This window comes from Lynx rufus, unplaced genomic scaffold (genome assembly GCF_022079265.1).
Source record: "Lynx rufus isolate CCGP_SWC_20201006 ecotype Redwood Valley unplaced genomic scaffold, mLynRuf1.p SCAF_10, whole genome shotgun sequence".
NCBI classification, from domain to species: domain Eukaryota; kingdom Metazoa; phylum Chordata; class Mammalia; order Carnivora; family Felidae; genus Lynx; species Lynx rufus.
The window spans coordinates 71,067,051-71,086,662 of record NW_025814824.1 but is presented as its reverse complement, the minus strand read 5'-3'; the positions used below and the strand labels follow the sequence as shown (position 1 = coordinate 71,086,662).

The 19,612-nt window shown below is 37.5% G+C and overlaps 1 protein-coding gene across 1 annotated transcript in view; it reads left to right on the top strand.

Annotated features, from left to right (window-relative positions):
* Positions 1–19,612, top strand: part of SVEP1 (sushi, von Willebrand factor type A, EGF and pentraxin domain containing 1) — a 198,515-nt gene that overhangs the window by 159,830 nt on the left and 19,073 nt on the right. The window contains exons 40-42 of the mRNA XM_047099519.1: positions 2,376–2,531; positions 15,449–15,512; positions 19,014–19,187. Of these exons, the coding sequence (XP_046955475.1) occupies positions 2,376–2,531; positions 15,449–15,512; positions 19,014–19,187 (394 nt within the window). The remainder of the gene's footprint in view (positions 1–2,375; positions 2,532–15,448; positions 15,513–19,013; positions 19,188–19,612) is intronic.

Sequence of the window (19,612 nt, the reverse complement as noted above, 5' to 3'; positions counted from 1 at the left end):
TTTGAGAAGTTTTTTTTGGTAGAAATATAAAGCATCTTTCTTTTCAATATTCCCATTTTTAAACCAAGAAAATGCCAAGAGTAGATAAAAAGTGCCAAAGTTAGATAAAGTGTTCAAACATGTATAACAAAATATTCATGAAAAATTAACCATAAGTCAGGTGGCTCATACATAAATCCTGTAAAGGGTGTCTTTGTGTGGGAACTGAGCCCTGATTGAGAGCAAATGTCTCTAGTTTTAGTAGAAAAAACAAAAGTCGCAGAAACAATAGAGTCAAATGCTGTCTCTGCTACCTACTACTTGTATGACTTTAAGAAAGTTACCTAAAATGTCTAAGCTTCAGGTTCCTTATTTGAAAAAAAATGTGTATAATAGTGTGTGTCTTGTATGATTAGAACAAAAAACTAGAGGATTAATGGGGGAAAGGGCCTAGATCAACACCATAGATAGAAGATATTCCTAGCACATCCCCTTCTCCTAGCTTCCATAAGATGAGCCAGAGAAAGAAAAATAAAATGAGTTATTGATATATTCTTCTGTTTCTGGAGTTGGGGGAGGGAGGAGTTGAAGGTGGGGAGCAGGCTGCATGGTCTAGAAATGAGTTTTACCTTAAACATTCCTTTGAATGTATTTATAGGCTCTGTGGCCTTATGTTCCCCCAACTTGTTTTATTTGTAAGTCAGTAATTGCAAGGATTTAATTAATGTTAATAAAGCATCTAGTACATGCCTGACATTTAGCAGGGACTCAAGAACTATTTCATTCTCCTCCCAGTTTTCTATTTATAAGTCATGCATACTCAGTGATTGGTTTCTGCCAAACCTAAAAACAGGAACATCACAGGAAGCAGGCCAGATGACTGGCAGGGGGAACCACGCTCTCAAAATTGGTATCGTTTCCAGGTTATCCCTTTTAGATTTAGAACTGAAGCAGTTTGAGGGGAAGCTTTTTCAAAGACCCTGAACTGTTTGAAATAAGCTAATGGGAAATTCGTCCCACCATGTTTAAGGGAATAATTCGATGTTCTCCCAGAGCTTCTCCGGGTTGGGTGTGTGAACAATCGAGTGCCCCTCCATGTGCCCTGTGGGACCCCAAATACTGGTGACTATGCTCTTTTTTTCTGAATCAGTAATTTATTTTTGACAACCTTCCTCACTTTCTCTACACAAGGTATGACCCCTAGCCCTCACACAACTGAGTTTTGGGTTTGAATTTTGGTCCGAAAGGTAGAATAGACCCTTTATAAGTGTTTAGATGCACAAATTGTGTAACACTATGTTCAGTACCTAGAAATATTTTATCTTGATAGAGCAAAATGATTCTGTCCTTCATAGAATAAATGGATGAGAAGATCACTATGAAGTTTGAAACATGAGTATAGGAGGTCCAGCCTTTCCTGAAATGATGACATATTACAGAATTACAAAGGTCCTATCAGTGTGGTATTGGTGTAGACTCAGCAGAAAGGAAAATGAGTGGAACGGAAGAAATAAATCCAAGTACATCTTGATAAAGGAGTCACCACAAGTCCATGGAGAAAGGAATCATTAGTAAACAAATTACTCTGATATAATGAAGTAACCAATGGAGGGGGGGATTAAAATATGCCAAAACAGGTTTCAGATGTATCAAAAGAAAACAGTACTATGTAGTTTTTAAAAGTTAATAGTAATACCCAGAACAATTTATGCAAAAAGGTATCTTTATTGAAGCACCATTCATAGTATTGAAAAATTAGATACAACTAACACTTCCGACACTAAGGGAATGGTTAATTATGAGGCAGACATATGTATAAGATTAATTCTGCCTCATATATAGAATAAAGGGTTTAGCCTGAAGTCCTGTTATTGACTGTTAATGAGCTCATGCACTGTTTCCTCAAGGAAAACAGAAGAATATTAGCAAGAGAATAACAGTCTTTAAGGGAAACGTCTGTGTATGCCTCACTTCACTTAAATAGAAGGTTGAAAAATGTTAACTCTGACCATGGCAGTGGGAAATAAAGTGAAAAGTGAGGATAGATTGGTATCAGGATATAAGGATGCCCTGGAATATTTGTATCAACCATCCAGTCCTCATGCATCATAATGAAAACACACTTCTTGGCGTTCTTGATATTTTAATGGTTTCTATTAGGAAGAAAATGCTTGTTTTATGTGTTTGAGAAATGTCTAAAATTATTCAGTGATAACTAACAAGGGCATCTAATAACTAATGTGTGTTTTTTAAGGCCACAGACTATACGTATCAGAAGTAGAACCAAATTCTAGGATCATCATTTTAGGGATTATTCTGCTCTGCCAATATTTGCAAACTTCATTCATATGTATTAACTCTTAAGTGTAACTTCTAATCTGTCATTTGTCATTTAGCTTGATGGCACCTGGGAGCCACCGTTTTCTGATGAATCCTGCAGTCCAGTTTCTTGCGGGAAACCTGAAAGTCCAGAACATGGGTTCGTGTTTGGCAGTAAATTTACTTTTGAAAGCACAGTTATTTATCAGTGTGAACCTGGCTATGAATTAGAGGTAAGTGAACTAATTGTTTAACTAGAATCAATTTGTTTTTTGAGTATTCTGGGAACATTTTTAGTACAATACCAATTTGTTTCACTGGTTCTGGTCCTAAAAGATTTTTTTATACTTTGTTACCTTACATCCTAACACTTTCCAAGAAATATTTGAAGTGACTTATAATTGGGGAGCCTGGGTGGCTCCTTTAAGCGTCCAGCTTCGGCTCAGGTCCTGATCTCCCAGTCCACAGGTTCAAGTCCCACGTTGGACCCTGTGCTGACAGCCCAGAACCAGGAGCCTGCTTCAGATTCTGTGACTCCCTCTCTCTCTCTGCCCCTCCCCTGCTTGCACTCTGTCTCTCTTTCTCTCTCTCAAAAATAAATAAACATTAAAAAAAAAAAGTTGGGGGGCGGAGCCTGAGTGGCTCAGTCGGTTAAGCGTCCGACTTCACCTCAGGTCATGATCTCACGGTCTGTGAGTTCAAGCCCCACGTCAGGCCTGTGCTGACAGCCCAGAGCCTAGAGGCTGCTTTGGATTCTGTGTCTCCCTCTCTCTCTGCCCCTCCTCCGCTCACACTCTCTCTCTCAAAAATAAACGTTAAAAACATTTTTTTTAATTTTTTTAAATGACTTATAATTAAAAAAAAACAAAGTAAGTCTCAAATTACAAAAGAATCAGAGCCATGAAAAGGAAGAGGAAACTAGTATACCAGCCACAAGACTTTTATTGTTACTTTAGTTGGCCATTTAAACTTGTGTTTTGGCCTCTTGTTAATCCTACTGTGTAACAGGCCAGTCCATCTGTCACTGTGGGGAAGTAACCATAGGGACTGACGTAGGCAAACTAGGATTTCCTCAAGCAATGGGTTTAAATACTTTGGAGAGTTCTTGGTGGAGATGCTAGGTTGCCACCTGGCAGGTGTGGCCTGAAAATCCTCAGAGCAGTTCTAGCTGAATACCAAGTTAGTCTCAAGACCACTCCTGGTTTGTAATATTAAAACCCCATCAGCAGCATCTCTATCTTCCTATTTACCTTGGTGGGAAAGCTGCATTTTTTTTAAAAGTTTTTATTTTAATCACCCAGTGATCATCATGACAAGTGCACTCCTAATCCTCATCACCTATTTCACCTGTTCCCCCCACCTACCTCCCTCCTGGTCACCATCAGTTTGTTCTCTATCGTTAAGTGTCTGTTTCTTGCTTTGTCTCTCTCTTTTTATCCCCCTTTGTTCATTTGTTTTTGTTTCTTAAATTCCACATATGAGTGAAATCATATGATATTTGTCTTTCTCTGACTGACTTATTTCGCTTAGCATTATACTCCCTAGATCCATCCATGTCATTGCAAATGGCAAGATTTCAGCCTTTTTATGGCTAATATTCCATTCCATTCCATTCCATTCCACAAACTCACCAATACCTGTTGTTTCTTGTGTTTTTTATTTTAGCCATTCTGACAGGTGTGAGGTGATATCTCATCATAGTTTTGATTTGCATTTCCCTGATGATGAGGGATGTTAAGCATTTTTTCATGTATCTGTTGGCCATTTGTATGTCTTCTGTGGAGAAATGTCTGTTCATGTCTTCTGCCCATTTTTAATTGGGTTATTTGTTTTGGATGTGTTGAGTTATATAAGTACTTTATATATTTTGGATACTAACCCTATATCGAATATGTCATTTGCAAACATCTTCTCCCATTCCATAGGTTGCCCTTTAGTTTTGTTGATTATTTCCTTCACTATGCAGAAGCTTTTCTTTTTTTAAGATTTATTATCTTTAAGTAATCTCTACATACAATGTGGGGCTTGAACTCACAACCCCAAGATCAAGAGTTGCATGCTCCACCAACTGAGCCAGCCAGGCACCCCTGTAGAAGATTTTTATTTTGATGTAGTCCCAATAGTTTATTTTTGCTTTTGTTTCTCTTGCCTGAGGAGACCTATCTAGAAAAATGTTGCTATGACTGATATCATAGAGACTACTGCTTATGTTTTCCTCTAGGAATTTATGGTTCAAGTCTCACATTTAGATCTTTAATCCATTTTATTTTTTTTTTAATTTTTTTTCAACGTTTATTTATTTTTGGGACAGAGAGAGACACAGCATGAACGGGGGAGGGGCAGAGAGAGAGGGAGACACAGAATCGGAAACAGGCTCCAGGCTCTGAGCCATCAGCCCAGAGCCTGACGCGGGGCTCGAACTCATGGACCGTGAGATCGTGACCTGGCTGAAGTCGGACGCCTAACCGACTGCGCCACCCAGGCGCCCCTTTAATCCATTTTAAATGTATTTTTGTGTATGGTGCAAGAAAGTGGTCTAATTTCATTTTTTGGCATGTTGCCATCCAGTTTTTCCAACACCATTTGTGGAAGAGACTGCCTTTTTTCCATTGGATATTCTTTCCTGCCTTATCAAAGAGTAGTTGACCATAAATTGTGGGTTTATTTCTGCATTTTGTTCTGTTTCATTGATCTGTGTGTCTTTTTTTGTGTGCCAGTACCATACTGTTTTGATGATTACAGTTTTGTTATGTACCTTAAGTCTGGAATTGTGATGTCTCCAGCTTTGCCTTTTTTTTTTCAAGATTGCTTTGGCGATTCAGGGTCTTTTATGGTTCCATACAAATGTTAGGATTATTTGTTCTAGTTATGTGAAAAATGCTGTTGGTATTTTGATGGGGATTTCATTAAAGGTGTAGATTGCTTTGGGTATTATAGACATTTTAACGATATTATTTCTTCCAATCCACGAGCATGGGATGTTTTTCCATTTCTTTCTGTCATCTTCAATTTCTTTCATCAGTGTTTTATAGTTTTCAGAGTACAGGTCTTTCACCTCTTTGGTTAGTTTTATTCTAAGTATCTTATTATTTTGGGTGCAGTTATAAATGGGATTGTTTTCTGAATTTCTCTTTCTGTTTTTTGGTGGAGTCTTGGGTTTTCTATATAGAGTATCATGTCTTCTTCAAACAGTGAAAGTTTGACTTCTTCCTTACCAGTTTGGATGCCTTTTATTTCTTCTTTTTGTCTGATTGCTGTAGCTAGGACTTCCAGTACTATGTTGAATAAAAGTGGTAAGAGTGGACATCCTTGTCTTTTTCCTGACCTTAGGGGAAAAGCTCTCATGTTTTCCCCATTGAGGATGATGTTAGCTGTGGGTTTTTCATATATGGCTTTTATTATGTTGAGGTATGCTCCCTCTAAACCTTCTTTGTTGAGGGTTTGTTTTTTTTTTATCGTGAATGGATGTTGGACTTTGTCAAATGCTTTCTCTGTATCTATTGAAAAGATTGTATGGTTCTTATCCTTTCTCTTACTGATACGATGTATCATGTTGATTGATTTGTGAATATTGAACCATCCTTGCAACCAAGAAATAAATCCCAATTGATCGTGGTGAATAATTTTTTAACATATTGTTGGATTTGATTTGCTAGTACTTTGTTGAGAATACTTGCATCTGTGTTCATCAGAGATACTGGCCTATAGTTCTCTTTTTTTGTGATGTCTTTATCTGGTTTTGGTATCAGGGTAATGCTGGCCTCAGAATGAATTTGGAAGTTTTCCTTCCTCGTCTGTTTTTTGGAATATTTTGAGAAGGTATGGGTATTAACTCTTCTTTAAATGTTTGCTAGAATTCACTTGTGAAGCCATCTGGTCCTGGACTTTGGTAGCTATCAGTCTGTTCAAGTTTTCTATTTCTTCCTATTTCAGTTTTGGTAGTTTCTATGTTTCTAGGAATTTTTCCATTTCTTCCAGGTTGTCCAATTTTTTGGCATATAGATTTTCATAATATTCTCTTAAAAATATTTGTATTTCTGAGGTGTTGTTTGTTATTTCTCCTCTCTCATTGGTGATTTTATGTCTCTGAGGCCTTTTTCTTTTCTTTTTGATAAGTCTAGCTAGGTGGATTTCATTGATTTTTTTTCACAGAACCAGCTCCTGGTTTCATGTATCTGTTCTATTTTTTTCATTGTCTATATCATTTATTTCTGCTCTTATCTTTATCATTTACTTCCTTCTGCTGGTTTCAGGTTTTGCTTGTTGTTATTTTTCTAACTCCTTTAGGTGTAAGATTAGGTTGTTTATGTGAGATTATCTTGGTTCTGGAGGTGGCCTACACTGCTATAAACTTCCCTCTTTGTAAGCATTTTTGATGCATCCAGAGGTTTTGAGCTGATGTGTTTTCATTTTCATTTGTTTCGTTATATTTTTTATTTCTCCTTTTATTTCCAGGTTGACCCATTCATTGTTTAAAGCATTTTATTTAACCTGCATGTATTTGTGTTTTTTCTAGATTTTTTTCTTGTGGTTGATTTCTGTTTTTATGGTATTGTGATCAGAGAAGATGCATGGTATGACTTATATCTTTTTGAATTTGTTGAGGCTTGTTTTGTGACTTAATATGTGATCTGGAAAATGTCCCATGTGTGCTTGAAAAGAATGCCTAATCTGCTATTTTAGGATTGAATGTTCTGAATATTTCCGTTAAATCCATGTGTTCCAGTGTGTCATTCAAAGCCATTGTTTCCTTGTTGACTTTTTGTTTTGATGATCTGTCCATTGATTGAAGTGGAGTGTTGAAGTCCCCTACTATTATTGTATTACTGTAAATTAGATCCTTTATGTTTGTAATTAACTATTTTATGTGTTTGGGTGCTTCATGTTGGAGGCATAATTATTTACAATTGTTATATCTTCTTGTTAGATTTTCCCCTTTATTATTATACAGTGTCTTTCTTTGTCTCTCATTACAGTCTTTGTTTTAGTCTGTTTTGTCTTATGTAAGTATTGCATCTCTGGCTTACTTTTAACACCCAGGTATGTGATAGTTGTTTCTCCCGTCCCCTCACTTTCAGTTCATAGGTGTCTTTAGGCCTAAAATGAGTTTCTTGTAGGCAACATATATAGATGGTTTTTTTTTTTTTATCCATTCTGTCACCCTATGTCTTTTGATTGGAGCATTTATTTCATTTACATTCAAAGTAATTATTGACATATATATTTATTGCCATTTTATTACTTGTTTTGTGGTTGTTTCTGAAGATTTTCTCTGATCCTTTCTTATCATTCTCTCTTTCATGTTTTACTGATTTTCTTTAGTAAGACATTTGGATTTCTTTCTCTTCATTCTTCGCATAATTATTAGTGGTTTTTAATTTGAGGTTACCATTAGGTTTGTATATAACATCTTCTGCATATAGTACTCTATATTAAGTTGATGGTCATTCAAGTTTGAACCCATTCTTTACTCCTCTTCTCCCCACGTTTTAGTTATATGGTGTCATATTTTATATCTTTTTTATTGTGTGAGTTCCTTGACTGACTTTTACAGAAATACTCATTTTTATTGCTTTGTGTTTCTTACCTTCATACTTGTCATTTTTGGTCTTTCCTTTCCACCCAAAGAGTCCCCTTTAATATTTCTTGCAAGGCCAGTTTAGTGGTCACAAACTCCATTAATTTTTGTTTTTCCAGGAAACTCTTTATCTCTGCTTCTATTCTGAATGAGCCTTGCTGGATAGAATATTCTTGGCTGTAGACTTTTTCTCATTCTGCACTTTGAATATATCATGCCTCTCCTTTCTGGCTTGGAAAGTTTCTGCTGAAAAATTCACTGATAGCCTTATGGGATTTCCTTTGTACGTAACTGTCTTCTTTTGCCTTGGTGCTTTTAATATTTTTCTTTATCACTATATTCTGCCATTTTAGTTATAATATGTCTTAGCGTGGATCTGCTTTTGTTGATTTTGTTGGGGGTTCTCTGTGCCTCCTGGATCTGAATATCTGTTTCTGTCCCCTGATTAGGAAAGTTCTCAGATATTATTTCTTCAAATAAATTCTTTACTGCCTTTTCTCTGTCTTCTCCTGAGACTCCAATAATACATGGAGTCACTGAGTTCCTTAAGTCTGTCCTCATTTTTCATAATTCTTTTTTTTCCTCTTTTTTACAGCTTGATTACTTTTCATTACTCTGTTCTATGTCATTAATTCATTTCCTTGCTTCTTCCAGCCTGCTGTTCATTCCATTAAGCATGTTGCTCATTTTGGTTTTTGAGCCCTTTGTCTGCTATGTTATTCCTTGTCTCTGTTAATGTCACTGATGTCCTCTACTCTTTTCTCAAGTCCAGTGAGTATCCTTATGATCATTGCTAAACATTCCATCAGGTATGTTACTTATATCTGTCTTTCTTAGACCTTTGGCTGTGGCCTTGTCCTTTCTTTCATTTGGACAGATTCCTCTGTCTTCTCATTTTGTCTAACTCTCTGTGCCAGTTTCTCTGTGTTAGGAAAGTCAGCTACATCTCTTGTTCTTGAGGGTAATGGCTTTATGAAGAAGAGGTCTGTAGTACCCTGCACTGTAGTGTCCCTTTTCCCCCAGGGCCTGGTGCTTCTGAGAGTAACTCCAATGTGTGCTGCATGTGCTCTGATTTTGTGTCCCGGCTTCGTTATACTTCAGGCCAGTGGTCTGCAGAGGTTCTCTTTGCTTATTGTGAGTAGTGTTTGTCCCTGACCTGAATGTGGCACATTTTAACTAGCTGTGTTCTGGTCTGTTTGTGAAATGAGATCTGTCACCACCACGACCACCAGAAGTAAGGTCTTCCAAAACTCCCAGATTGAGAGATGAGGTGTTGGCAGGGGTTTAGACTGTTCCTCTGAGGGAGAGGTCTGCTACACTGGGACTGAGGCAAGCATGACTGGGAAGCAGGGTTCTTCTGGAGTATGGGATGGCATGGTTTGGTGTAAGCAAGTGAGGTAGTGAGTGTCAGCACTGTGCTGGTTCCTGCAGGTAGCTCTGGGCTTATGCTGAGGGGAGGGGAGGGAAATGGCACCTGCTAGTTCCTTTGTTCCCAGATGGGTCTGCTGTGAGCACTACCTCTCTAGGACATGCTCCGAGATAAGCAACTAACCTTCCCACTGTATGCCCCAGGCATTCTTCAGATCACTGTGTCCACACTGTATGTCCGAGGATGTTTGCCTGCCTTCTCTCTAAGAGCAGCCCCAACGTCTTCCGAGCTCTTCCAGACAAGCATACTGATCTTTAAAACTCCAGGCTTGGGGCGCCTGGGTGGCTTGGTCAGTTGAGCGTCCGACTTCGGCTCAGGTCATGATCTCCCGGTCCGTGAGTTCGAGCCCCGCGTCGGGCTCTGTGCTGACAGCTCAGAGCCTGGAGCCTGTTTCGGATTCTGTGTCTCCCTCTCTCTCTGCTCCTCCCCTGTTCATGCTCTGTCTCTCTCTGTCTCAAAAATAAATAAGTGTTAAAAAAAAAATTAAAAAAAAAAAACAAAACTCCAGGCTTGAAGCCCTGCTGGTTGCCAGAACTCATGAAATTCAGGCTCTCTTGATTTCCAAGCCAATTGCTCTGGGAATTTGTTTTCCCCATGCACTCCCCTCTATGCTATTCTGCCTCTCACCCTTCTCTGTGACTGCAGCTTTCTTCCCACTGCAATGACCACAATCTGTTTCTCTCTCAAACTGTATTTCTTCACTTCCTACCTTCTTCCATGTGACCTCTTCTCTACCTTAAGTTGTGGATGCTGTTCTGCTAGTGTTCAAGTTGATTTGGGGGTGGGGGGGTGGCATTTAGTATGATTTGATAGTTATTTAGTTGTATGTGCAGGATGAGGCAAGTCTAGGGTCCTCCTCCATTGCCATCCTCCCCTCCTCTCGCGAGTCAGTTTTGCTGAAGATTGATTATATCATCAAACTTGAAATTTAAGAGACTTGTTTATATTTCATAATGCCATCGTCTGGTTTTTCAGGAAACTTCTTTCCTGTTTTTATTGTTGTAATGGTATTTAAATAGGGGTTTTACAGAAGTATTCATTGCCAGTGATTTGTTAAATTTGTATAGTATGTTCTATTATTTTTTGAGCATGCAATCAGAATTGTCATAACATAGGCCCATTAAAACCTGAACTAGACATATATGGATCTTATTTCATTTTCTTAAAAGATTTAAAAAAAAAAGAAAAGAAGGAGGATAATGTAATGGTTGATTGCAATTGGAGAGTTTTTCTGTTTTTGAAATTTATTTCTTCATGTTAGAGTACTAATCTTGCATTTTCTTAAGAAGTAAAGTGGTATAAAATTTAAACTTAATAATTGAAATTTAATATTTAACAACTTGATGGGTCATTAAATTTGAGGAGGTAGGTAATTTACCTTAAAAATTTTTGGAAATACCTTAGTGTTAACTATAAAATTGAGGAGAAGAAGTGCTATAGCCATAGTTCTCATTCTAGGCTACATGTTAGAAACATCTTAGAAACTTGTTTTAGAAAATTTTTTAATGTGTATTTATTTATTTTGAGAGAGAGAGAGCATGCATACAAGTGGGGGAGGGTGTGAGAGAGAGGGAGAGAGAGAATCCCAAGCAGGCTCCACATTGTCAGCACACAGCCTGACCTGGAGCTCTATCTCATGAACTGCGAGATCGTGACCTGAGCTGAAATCAAGAGTCAGATGCTCAACCAACTGAGCCACTCAGGCTCCCCTTATCTTAGAAACTTTTAAAAATTGTTAATGTCCAGTTACTATCAGAAATAACCAATGCCAGGTCTGGTACATGAAATATAAAAGATTAGCTAAGAAAACTTGTCCTGTGAGATAGCAGGGAATTTATCAAAGCCTACGTGTCAAAAAGCCTTGAGGGTCAACTGAATGAGGCTCCCACAGGCCAACATAAGACCATTTGGGCTTCAATTAGGTAATAACTTAATGGACTGAAACACATCAAATATGTCATGAATAATAGTAGACTCATAATGACACTAAAGAAAATTAGTTGGTAACCAATATTAGAAGATGCTTATGAACAAATTCATTATTTTGAAAACAGACAATAAAAGAAGAATCGTCTTTTCCAGGCTAGCTGGATGACTAGAAAACCAGTAGTAGATGAGGAAAGCTTCCCTTTATAGAAGTATTTCAGTCAATAAATAATAGGATTTAAATCTCAGAGTTTGCAGTTCTTAGGAACTAATGGATGTAGGTCATCATCATGGCTACTGGTGTTAGAAAAAATAGAAGCAAACAGATGTTATGTGCCTCTGGATGGAAAAACACACCATATGAAAAAGTCTCGCCAAAAAAAATTTTTTTTGAATTTGAATCTTATAAAATCTCTAAATCCCGACAACCAACACCAAAGACAGAAGGACATGCTATGTGATACCACCATGGAACAATCAGCAAAATTCTGTCTGTAGAAATGGCTACAGAACAAAGGACCCAGTTTTCCAGTTGCTAAAACAAATAAGTTGGCAGTATAAGGGAGAAATAGAAGGAACCTATAGATTTAAAAAGGTACATAAACCAGGTAGACTTATTTTGGTCCCGATTCAAGTGAACTACAAAATAATCAGTTACAAAATTTATGCAACAATTGGAAATTTGACTGCTAACAGGATTAGATTAATATTAAGGAATTGTCATTTTTAAGCTGTGGTAATGTTATTGGTTATTGTGGTTATAGTTCTAAGAACCCTCATCTTTTAGAGATTCATACTGAAATAATTACTGTTAAATGATTTGATATCTGTGATTTGCTGTAGAATAATGTGAGTTTTTAGGAAGGGAGTGGGGCTTAGAGGAAACAAGTTTGGCTTTGAATCAATTGTGTAAGGTGGGTGATGGTTATGTGGGAGTTTGTTACTCTTCTTTCTACTGTTACATTTTTCATGTGTTTGAGTTTTTCCATGAGACAAGATTTTAAAAGGTACCAATACCTACTGTCACCCCTGGCTAATTAATTCAGTACCTCTGTCGGTTGGGTCCGGGGCAGCAGCAGCTTTTTAAAAGTTTCCCAGGTGATTCCAACGTATGGCCAGGACCAGGACAGAGAACCACTCTGAGACATCACTCCATGTTTCTCAAAGTGCGGTCTATGAACCCGTTGCTCGTGAATCATCTGAGAAGTTCAAAAAAGGAGTGTATGTTCCTAGGCTGCGACCCTCTAAAAATAAGACGTACGGGTTTGCATTTTTAACAAGCACTCCAGATGGCAAGGGTCAGTGGCTGGAAAGTGGTTAAGAAGAGCAACATGGTCCCAGCAGACCTCTGTTACAAGCTCTGTCTCTCACTGGGCGAGAAGTATTAAGAGAACAAATCAAACCTCTCTGCCGCTGTTTCATCTCTGTTTTGTCTACACTAGAAATTTGATAGCGACCTTTGCAAGGTTACTGCAAGGGCTGAAGATTTAAAAAGTGGCAAGCACTGCCTTTTATGCATGGTTCCAGTTCAGTATAGGGCAATTACTGTGATCCCTACTACTATTTGTATTGTTACCCAAATCAGGCAAAGCAATTTGGACAATCAATGTCAGTCATGTTAAATTCTTCCGCTTTGTAAGTAAGTTACTGTTTATATGTACAATAAACAACTTTCTTAAGCCACCTAAGTCTCAGAAATTTTACCACACGTGCAATCTTCTTGAAATAAAATTACTACAGGAAATTGAGGAATAAATCAAAATAAAGAACTCAAAAATGGGCTAGTCATTTTATAAAATCACTAGTGAACAATATAGTTGTGATGATTCTAAAACATTGTAAGTATCTAACCTAATGGTTGATCATGCAAAAACATTATGTCAAAAATAGTAACTGGATGTTAATCTGGATCTAAAACTCCAGCTTGATTCATCAAAAACAAGAGATGTAAAGGGACAGAGAGAAAAAAAGTCAAAAGGAAAAGTATGATGAAATTCGCAGTGTAACTGTGGAGGGAGCCCAAAGATAGCATTTGATTTTTTTTACATCAATAATTACAGAAAATAGATTTATTTGAGTTTCTGTTGGAATTAAAAATTGGCATAGTCAAAACAGAATATTTATTATTCAAATTGTTAGATGAAAGAGAAGGGAAAAATAGTGGGGAAAATGCTCAACTATTAACTGAAATTAACTACTTTACTGTAGTCCACTCTGGAAGTACCTAAATAGGGAACTGGCTTTAATGGCTTGTCATACACTTCCTCAAAATTAATAAAAACTCACAAACTAAAATAGCACATTTTCCTGTGCATACATAAGTATATAAATGTAGAAAAAGCATGGCAAATGTTAACAGTGTTTGTCTCTGGATGGAGAATCCTGAAAAAACCCATTTTTCATTTGTATTTTCCAAAATTTCTATAATCAACACACATAACTTTTTTCAATAAGAAAAAAAAATAATGACTGTATATCAAAAGAAACATTTTCTTCATTGATTCAATTATTTTCTTGGAAAGTCAGGACAGTAACCTTCCACCAAAGTCAATGGAATCTTTATAGGTAAAGATTTATCAATAAACTGATAGCTCAAAGAAAATATCTTTGATAAAGAATAAGGATGAAAGGCATCATTCAGATCAAACCAAAATAGAGGCAATAGCTCATTTTCAGACTTCTTGCTAATGTAGAACACAGCTTCAAGACAATATGATATCCAAAGGGCTCTGAGCAATGAAGAAACAGGTGACAAAATCCATGTGCATATACTGACTTAGACTTAAGGTCCCTAAAACTTTACTTAGAACCTAATCTTTTTAAACATATATTACAAAATTTTATTTATCTTATTTTTCCATAGTAGCTAAGGAATTTAAAGCATGGAGAAGCGTTATCATTAGGAACACTGATGATTACAGTAAAAGATAACCAACAAAGAGGGAAGAAACAAAGACTCATAAAAATTATATCCAGAAGTCAAAGAATAGTAATCTTAGTCCATATATGCCTATAATAACTGTAGAGGACCAACTGCCTATATAGCCATCAAGGGCTATGGGATATTGAAAAATATGCAAAAATATATTCAGAATAATAATCATAAAATTTTTCAAGTAAATTATATTCATTTTTTTAAATTATCCTTTATTTTTTTTTAACATTTTTATTTATTATTGAGAGATAGAGAAAGAGCATGAGCAGGGGAGAGGCAGAGAGAGGAGGAGACACCGAATCCGAAGCAGGCTCCAGGCTCAGAGCTGTCACTGCAGAACTCACAAACTGCGAGATCATGGACTCAAACTCACAAACTGTGAGATCATGAACTGAGCTGAAGTCGGACGCTCAACCGACTGAGCCACCCAGGCGCCCCATCATTTTACTTTATTTAAGAAGGCAGGGAAATACATTTTAGAAAGATTTTTACCCCAAATAAAATTTTCAATGCTTGGGCCCTTAGTAGGATAAATTTTTCTTTTTTTTCTTTTTTTTTCAATTTTTTTAACGTTTATTTATTTTGAGAGACAGAGACTGAGCGTGAGTGGGGGAGGGGCAGAGAGAGAGAGGGAGATAACAGAATCTGAAGCAGGCTCCAGGCTCTGAGCTATCAGCACACAGCCCGATGCGGGGCTCGAACCCGTGAACTGTGAGATCATGACCTGAGCTGAAGTCAGATGCTGACCTTACTGAGCCACCCAGGTGCCCCAGGATAAATTTATCTTTAATGGTTAAGTTACATTGCCAAAAATTCAATCTTCATACCCATAAGATATCTTAACTTGTTTTATGTTCAAAACTATAAGGTGTAACAATGCCAATTCACATTCTTGGCCATACCTCTCAGGTACTGAAAAATAAATTCAATTCAAAATATTTTTAAAACTTACTAAGCAAATATACCTCTTTGACATTTCAAACATGTTTTTGATCGACCTTTGCTATTGGTAATAATCAATTGTCAGGTCAGTAGAAAGTGAAATAAAATCTGTACGTTAATTACACTGCTCAGCCAGGGTATGAAGTTTGAAGTAATTTGATGAAAGCATTTTTGAAAGTCTTAAACCTAGCCCTTAAAATCTATATTTATTTAATCAATTTATTTAGCATTCCAGTGCTGGAAGATTCAAGTTCATGGCCAAGATTACTTTGTGTTCCCTTATTATCTTTCCATTACTGAGTATAATCTTGTCAATGACCTTTTTCTCATCAATTCACAGGGGAACAAGGAACGTGTTTGTCAGAAGAACACAATGTGGAGTGGAGAGGTAGCAATGTGCAAAAGTAAGTCAAATGACACTGAGCAGTCCTAAAAAAAAAAAAAAGATACGATATCATATGACACATGATAACAACGTGGCCACATTTTCTTTATAAATCAGTTTTTTAATAAAAAAAATTTTTTTTAATCATCTCCGTAAACTGTCGGAGAATCTTTAATGGGCTTTTTGCTCAAGGTCCCCAAGCCAATAAAAGGGTCAAAAATAATAGTAGAAACTAATGATTAAATTGGAATAGAGCACAAAATTACCAAATTGGGAATAGCAAACATTTTGTTTCGAAATTAGTTCATTATTGGATTTATTTGCATTCTTTTTGTGGGCTTTTCCCCCAAATGATTATAATTAGAAGGCTTAGCGCTATTGTTTTTTGGTGACAGTACTAGCCAAAACTGACAGTTTTTTAAAGTGATGTTGTCATCACATCTGTCACTTTTTGTGTGTGTGTGGAATTTTGCATTAACTCATCTTATGAGAACATGCAAGTTTATTGAGCAAGACATGAGTTCATTCACATGAGTTCATTCCCAACACATGGCCCATATGATCCCTCTGCTGGAGACAATGTACAGTTGACCTCCTAACCAACCCAGGTTTGAACCATGCATGTCTACTTATATGTGGGTTTTTTTTTTTTTTCAATAAATGTAGTCTGGTACTGTAAATGTATTTTCTCATCCTTAGGACTTTCTTCGTAACATTTTTCTCTAGCTTAAATGTAGTCTGGTACTGTAAATGTATTTTCTCATCCTTAGGACTTTCTTCGTAACATTTTTCTCTAGCTTACTTGATTGTGAGAATACAGCATATCATACATAAAACATTCAAAATATTTGTTAATCAACTGTTTATGTCATCAGCAAGGCTTCCGGTCAACAGTAGACTACTGGTTTCTTAAGTTTCTGGGGATTCAAAAGTTATACATGGATTTTTGACCGCATGGGGTGTTGGCGCCCCTAACCCCCATGTTGTTCAAGTGTCAACTGTATTTAGATACAAGTAGTTACAAGCCTATCAAAGTGGCAGGCTTTAAACTTTTTTCTTTTTTTTTTTTTTTCAACGTTTTTATTTATTTTTGGGACAGAGAGAGACAGAGCATGAACGGGGGAGGGGCAGAGAGAGAGGGAGACACAGAATCGGAAACAGGCTCCAGGCTCCGAGCCATCAGCCCAGAGCCCGACGCGGGGCTCAAACTCACGGACCGCGAGATCGTGACCTGGCTGAAGTCGGACGCTTAACCGACTGCGCCACCCAGGCGCCCCTAAACTTTTTTTCTTAATAATCATGGGGAATCATCAAATTTTCAAATTAGAATTGGCTTCTTAGATTCTAGTCAAGCAGCTTCTTAGATGATTCAACTGGACTAGATTGGATTAAGTCCAAGATCAGATAGATTTATTTATCTCACTAAATAAGTAAATGGGGACTAGGAGAAGTGAAGTGACCTACCCAGTATCATAAATTAAGTTAGTGTCAAAGCTGCCGCTAGGACTCAAGGTTGTTTCCACGTGTCTTCTGGGGTAGAGTAATGATTTGATTTTATATACACAGGAATCTTACATTCTTAAAGGAATATTGTGTGGTTGAAACTCAGTGGAGAATATATGACTATTTTTAGTTCTCCAAAACTTGTATATATTATACAGAAAAATATTTTTTTTTTAAGTTTACTTATATGTCTTGAGAGAGAGAGAGTGCACGAGTGGGGGGCGTGCAGAGAGAGAGGGAGGACAGAGGATCTGAAGCAGGCTCTGCACTGACAGCAGAGAGCCCAGTGCAGGGCTTGAACTCATGAACCGTGAGATCATGACCTGAGTGAAGTCAGACTTTTAACTGACTGAGCCACCCAGCTGCCCCAGAAAAATATTTTTTAAAGATATTGAGTGATATCTCAAGTCACAGAAAGGCATCATTGGGGATTCCTGATAATAGCATTTTTTTTTAATCTCAGCTGTTCATGATTAAAATAAAATGTAGGAACATATTTGCAGGGAATGGGAGAGAGGAAAGAAAAGGAAACATGGAGATCTGGCATAGGAACCCACCATGGCATTGGTGAGGGAATTGTTTTAGTTCTGCAGCGGGTATAAATCAAACTGCAATGACAATGGTTTGTACAGTTGCTCTCTCTGAAATGCAAGATAGTAATAAGTTCTGTATGAATCCTATTATTATCTGTGGGGTTTTTTCTTTCTAAATTACTAAATACGTGACACAAGTTCTTGGCAGAAAGTTAAAAAACACAAATAAGCAAAAAGAAAATGATAGTTTGAATTCTACCACTCATGGATAAAAAAAAACTATTGGTATTTTACATATTTTATTATACACCTTTTTTCTGAGGCATATAAAAAATACAGATATTTCTGTGGGGGAAAAGTGCTCATACTGAGCAACCTGATTTGAAAGATTCTTATATAATTATGGAATTGTTAAATATATTGATATCTGTATTATCAGTTTTCAGGGAAGCCTGTTCACATCAATATGATTCTCAAAGTGTGGCCCACAGACCAGCAGCATCAATAGCAGCTGAATCTTGTTAGAAATGCAAGTTCTCGGGGCGCCTGGGTGGCTCAGTCGGTTGAGCGTCCGGCTTCGGCTCAGGTCACGATCTCACGGTTTGTGGGTTCGAGCCCCGCGTCGGGCTCCGTGCTGACAGCTCAGAGCCTGGAGCCTGCTTCGGTTTCTGTGTCTCCCTCTCTCTCTGCTCCTCCCCCACTCATGCTCTGTCTCTCTCTCTCTCTCAAAAATAAACATCAAAAATATTTTAAAAAAAGAAAAAGAAATGCAAGTTCTCAGGCCCTACCCCAACCCTGTTGAACCAAAATTTGCATTTTAACAAAATCCCTAGGTGATTCCTGTGCGCATTAGTTTGAAAGCACTGCGTTACTTTTAGCCTTCAGCACAGTGGGACGCCCTAAGGGAGCTTTGAAAAATCCATTGCCCAGATCAATCAGGTCAGAATCTCTGGGGGTAGAACCCCACATCAATATGTTTTTAAAGCTCCCAGGTAATTCCAAGGTACAGCCAAAGTTAAGATCCGTGGTCTCAGTATACGGAATACTCACCGGGCTGGAAGAGGCCCAGAGAAGTCAGTTAGTGTCTAATCCATTGGCTCTCAGCCCTGAGTGACCATTAGAAATCATTTGGGGTGCTTTTAATACCAGAAGTTCGGCCACAACACAGAGATACTGATTCGTTTGGTCTGAGACAGGGCTTGCTCATTTATACCCCCAGCACTAGTAATGACAAAAGGTAGCAATAGACATAAAGACAGCTAGAGTCAATAGGCAAAATGCCAGTCTTGAATCACCTGCATGTATGAATCCAAAACTTAGACACGCTGGGGTTTTTTCTTCCTTCAAAACGTATCCTTGTATCTCACATATGAGCAGGCTATAATATTTTATACGATGCACTGAGTACCTTTAGCAACTGTAGCAGAAGAAGGAAAGAGGGTTGGAAGAAGCATGTAATATGAGGCTTTTATTTTTCTTTCCAGAGACCAGGTGTGAAGCTCCTCTTGGGTTTCTGAACGGGAAAGCCAAAGTCGAAAACACTGCTGCTGGACCCAGTGTGGCATATTCCTGTAACAGAGGGTACAGCCTTGAAGGGGCACCTGAGGCATACTGCACTGAAAACGGAGCTTGGAGCCACCCAGTTCCTTTCTGCAAACGTGTGTGTTGACTCTAAGAGAGGTTTTAATCAGATTCAGTTTCATGATTAATTTCCCCAGTGTCTGAAACAGAGGAAACTCCACTGAGTGAGACTGACCCAGAGAAAGCAATCAGTGTATATCCAAACCAAATACTGTGGGCTATTTTTAAAACCTACTTATATTATCTGAAATATCCTAAGAATTGGCTTTCGTCAGATTCCTTGGATGATTACAGGTAGTCCAAGGCACTGATAAAAAATGCAAGTTAATGAAAAAATTTTCACGCAAGTGTGTAATGAATCTGACTGGGGCTGTGAAAAGGGTGAAGAAAGAATATATTAATGTCTAATTTTAATATAATAAAGTATATACATATATATAATGAATGAAGATAATTTAGAAGCATTAGAATGAAAACAATATTCACATGTAAGATCTGAACT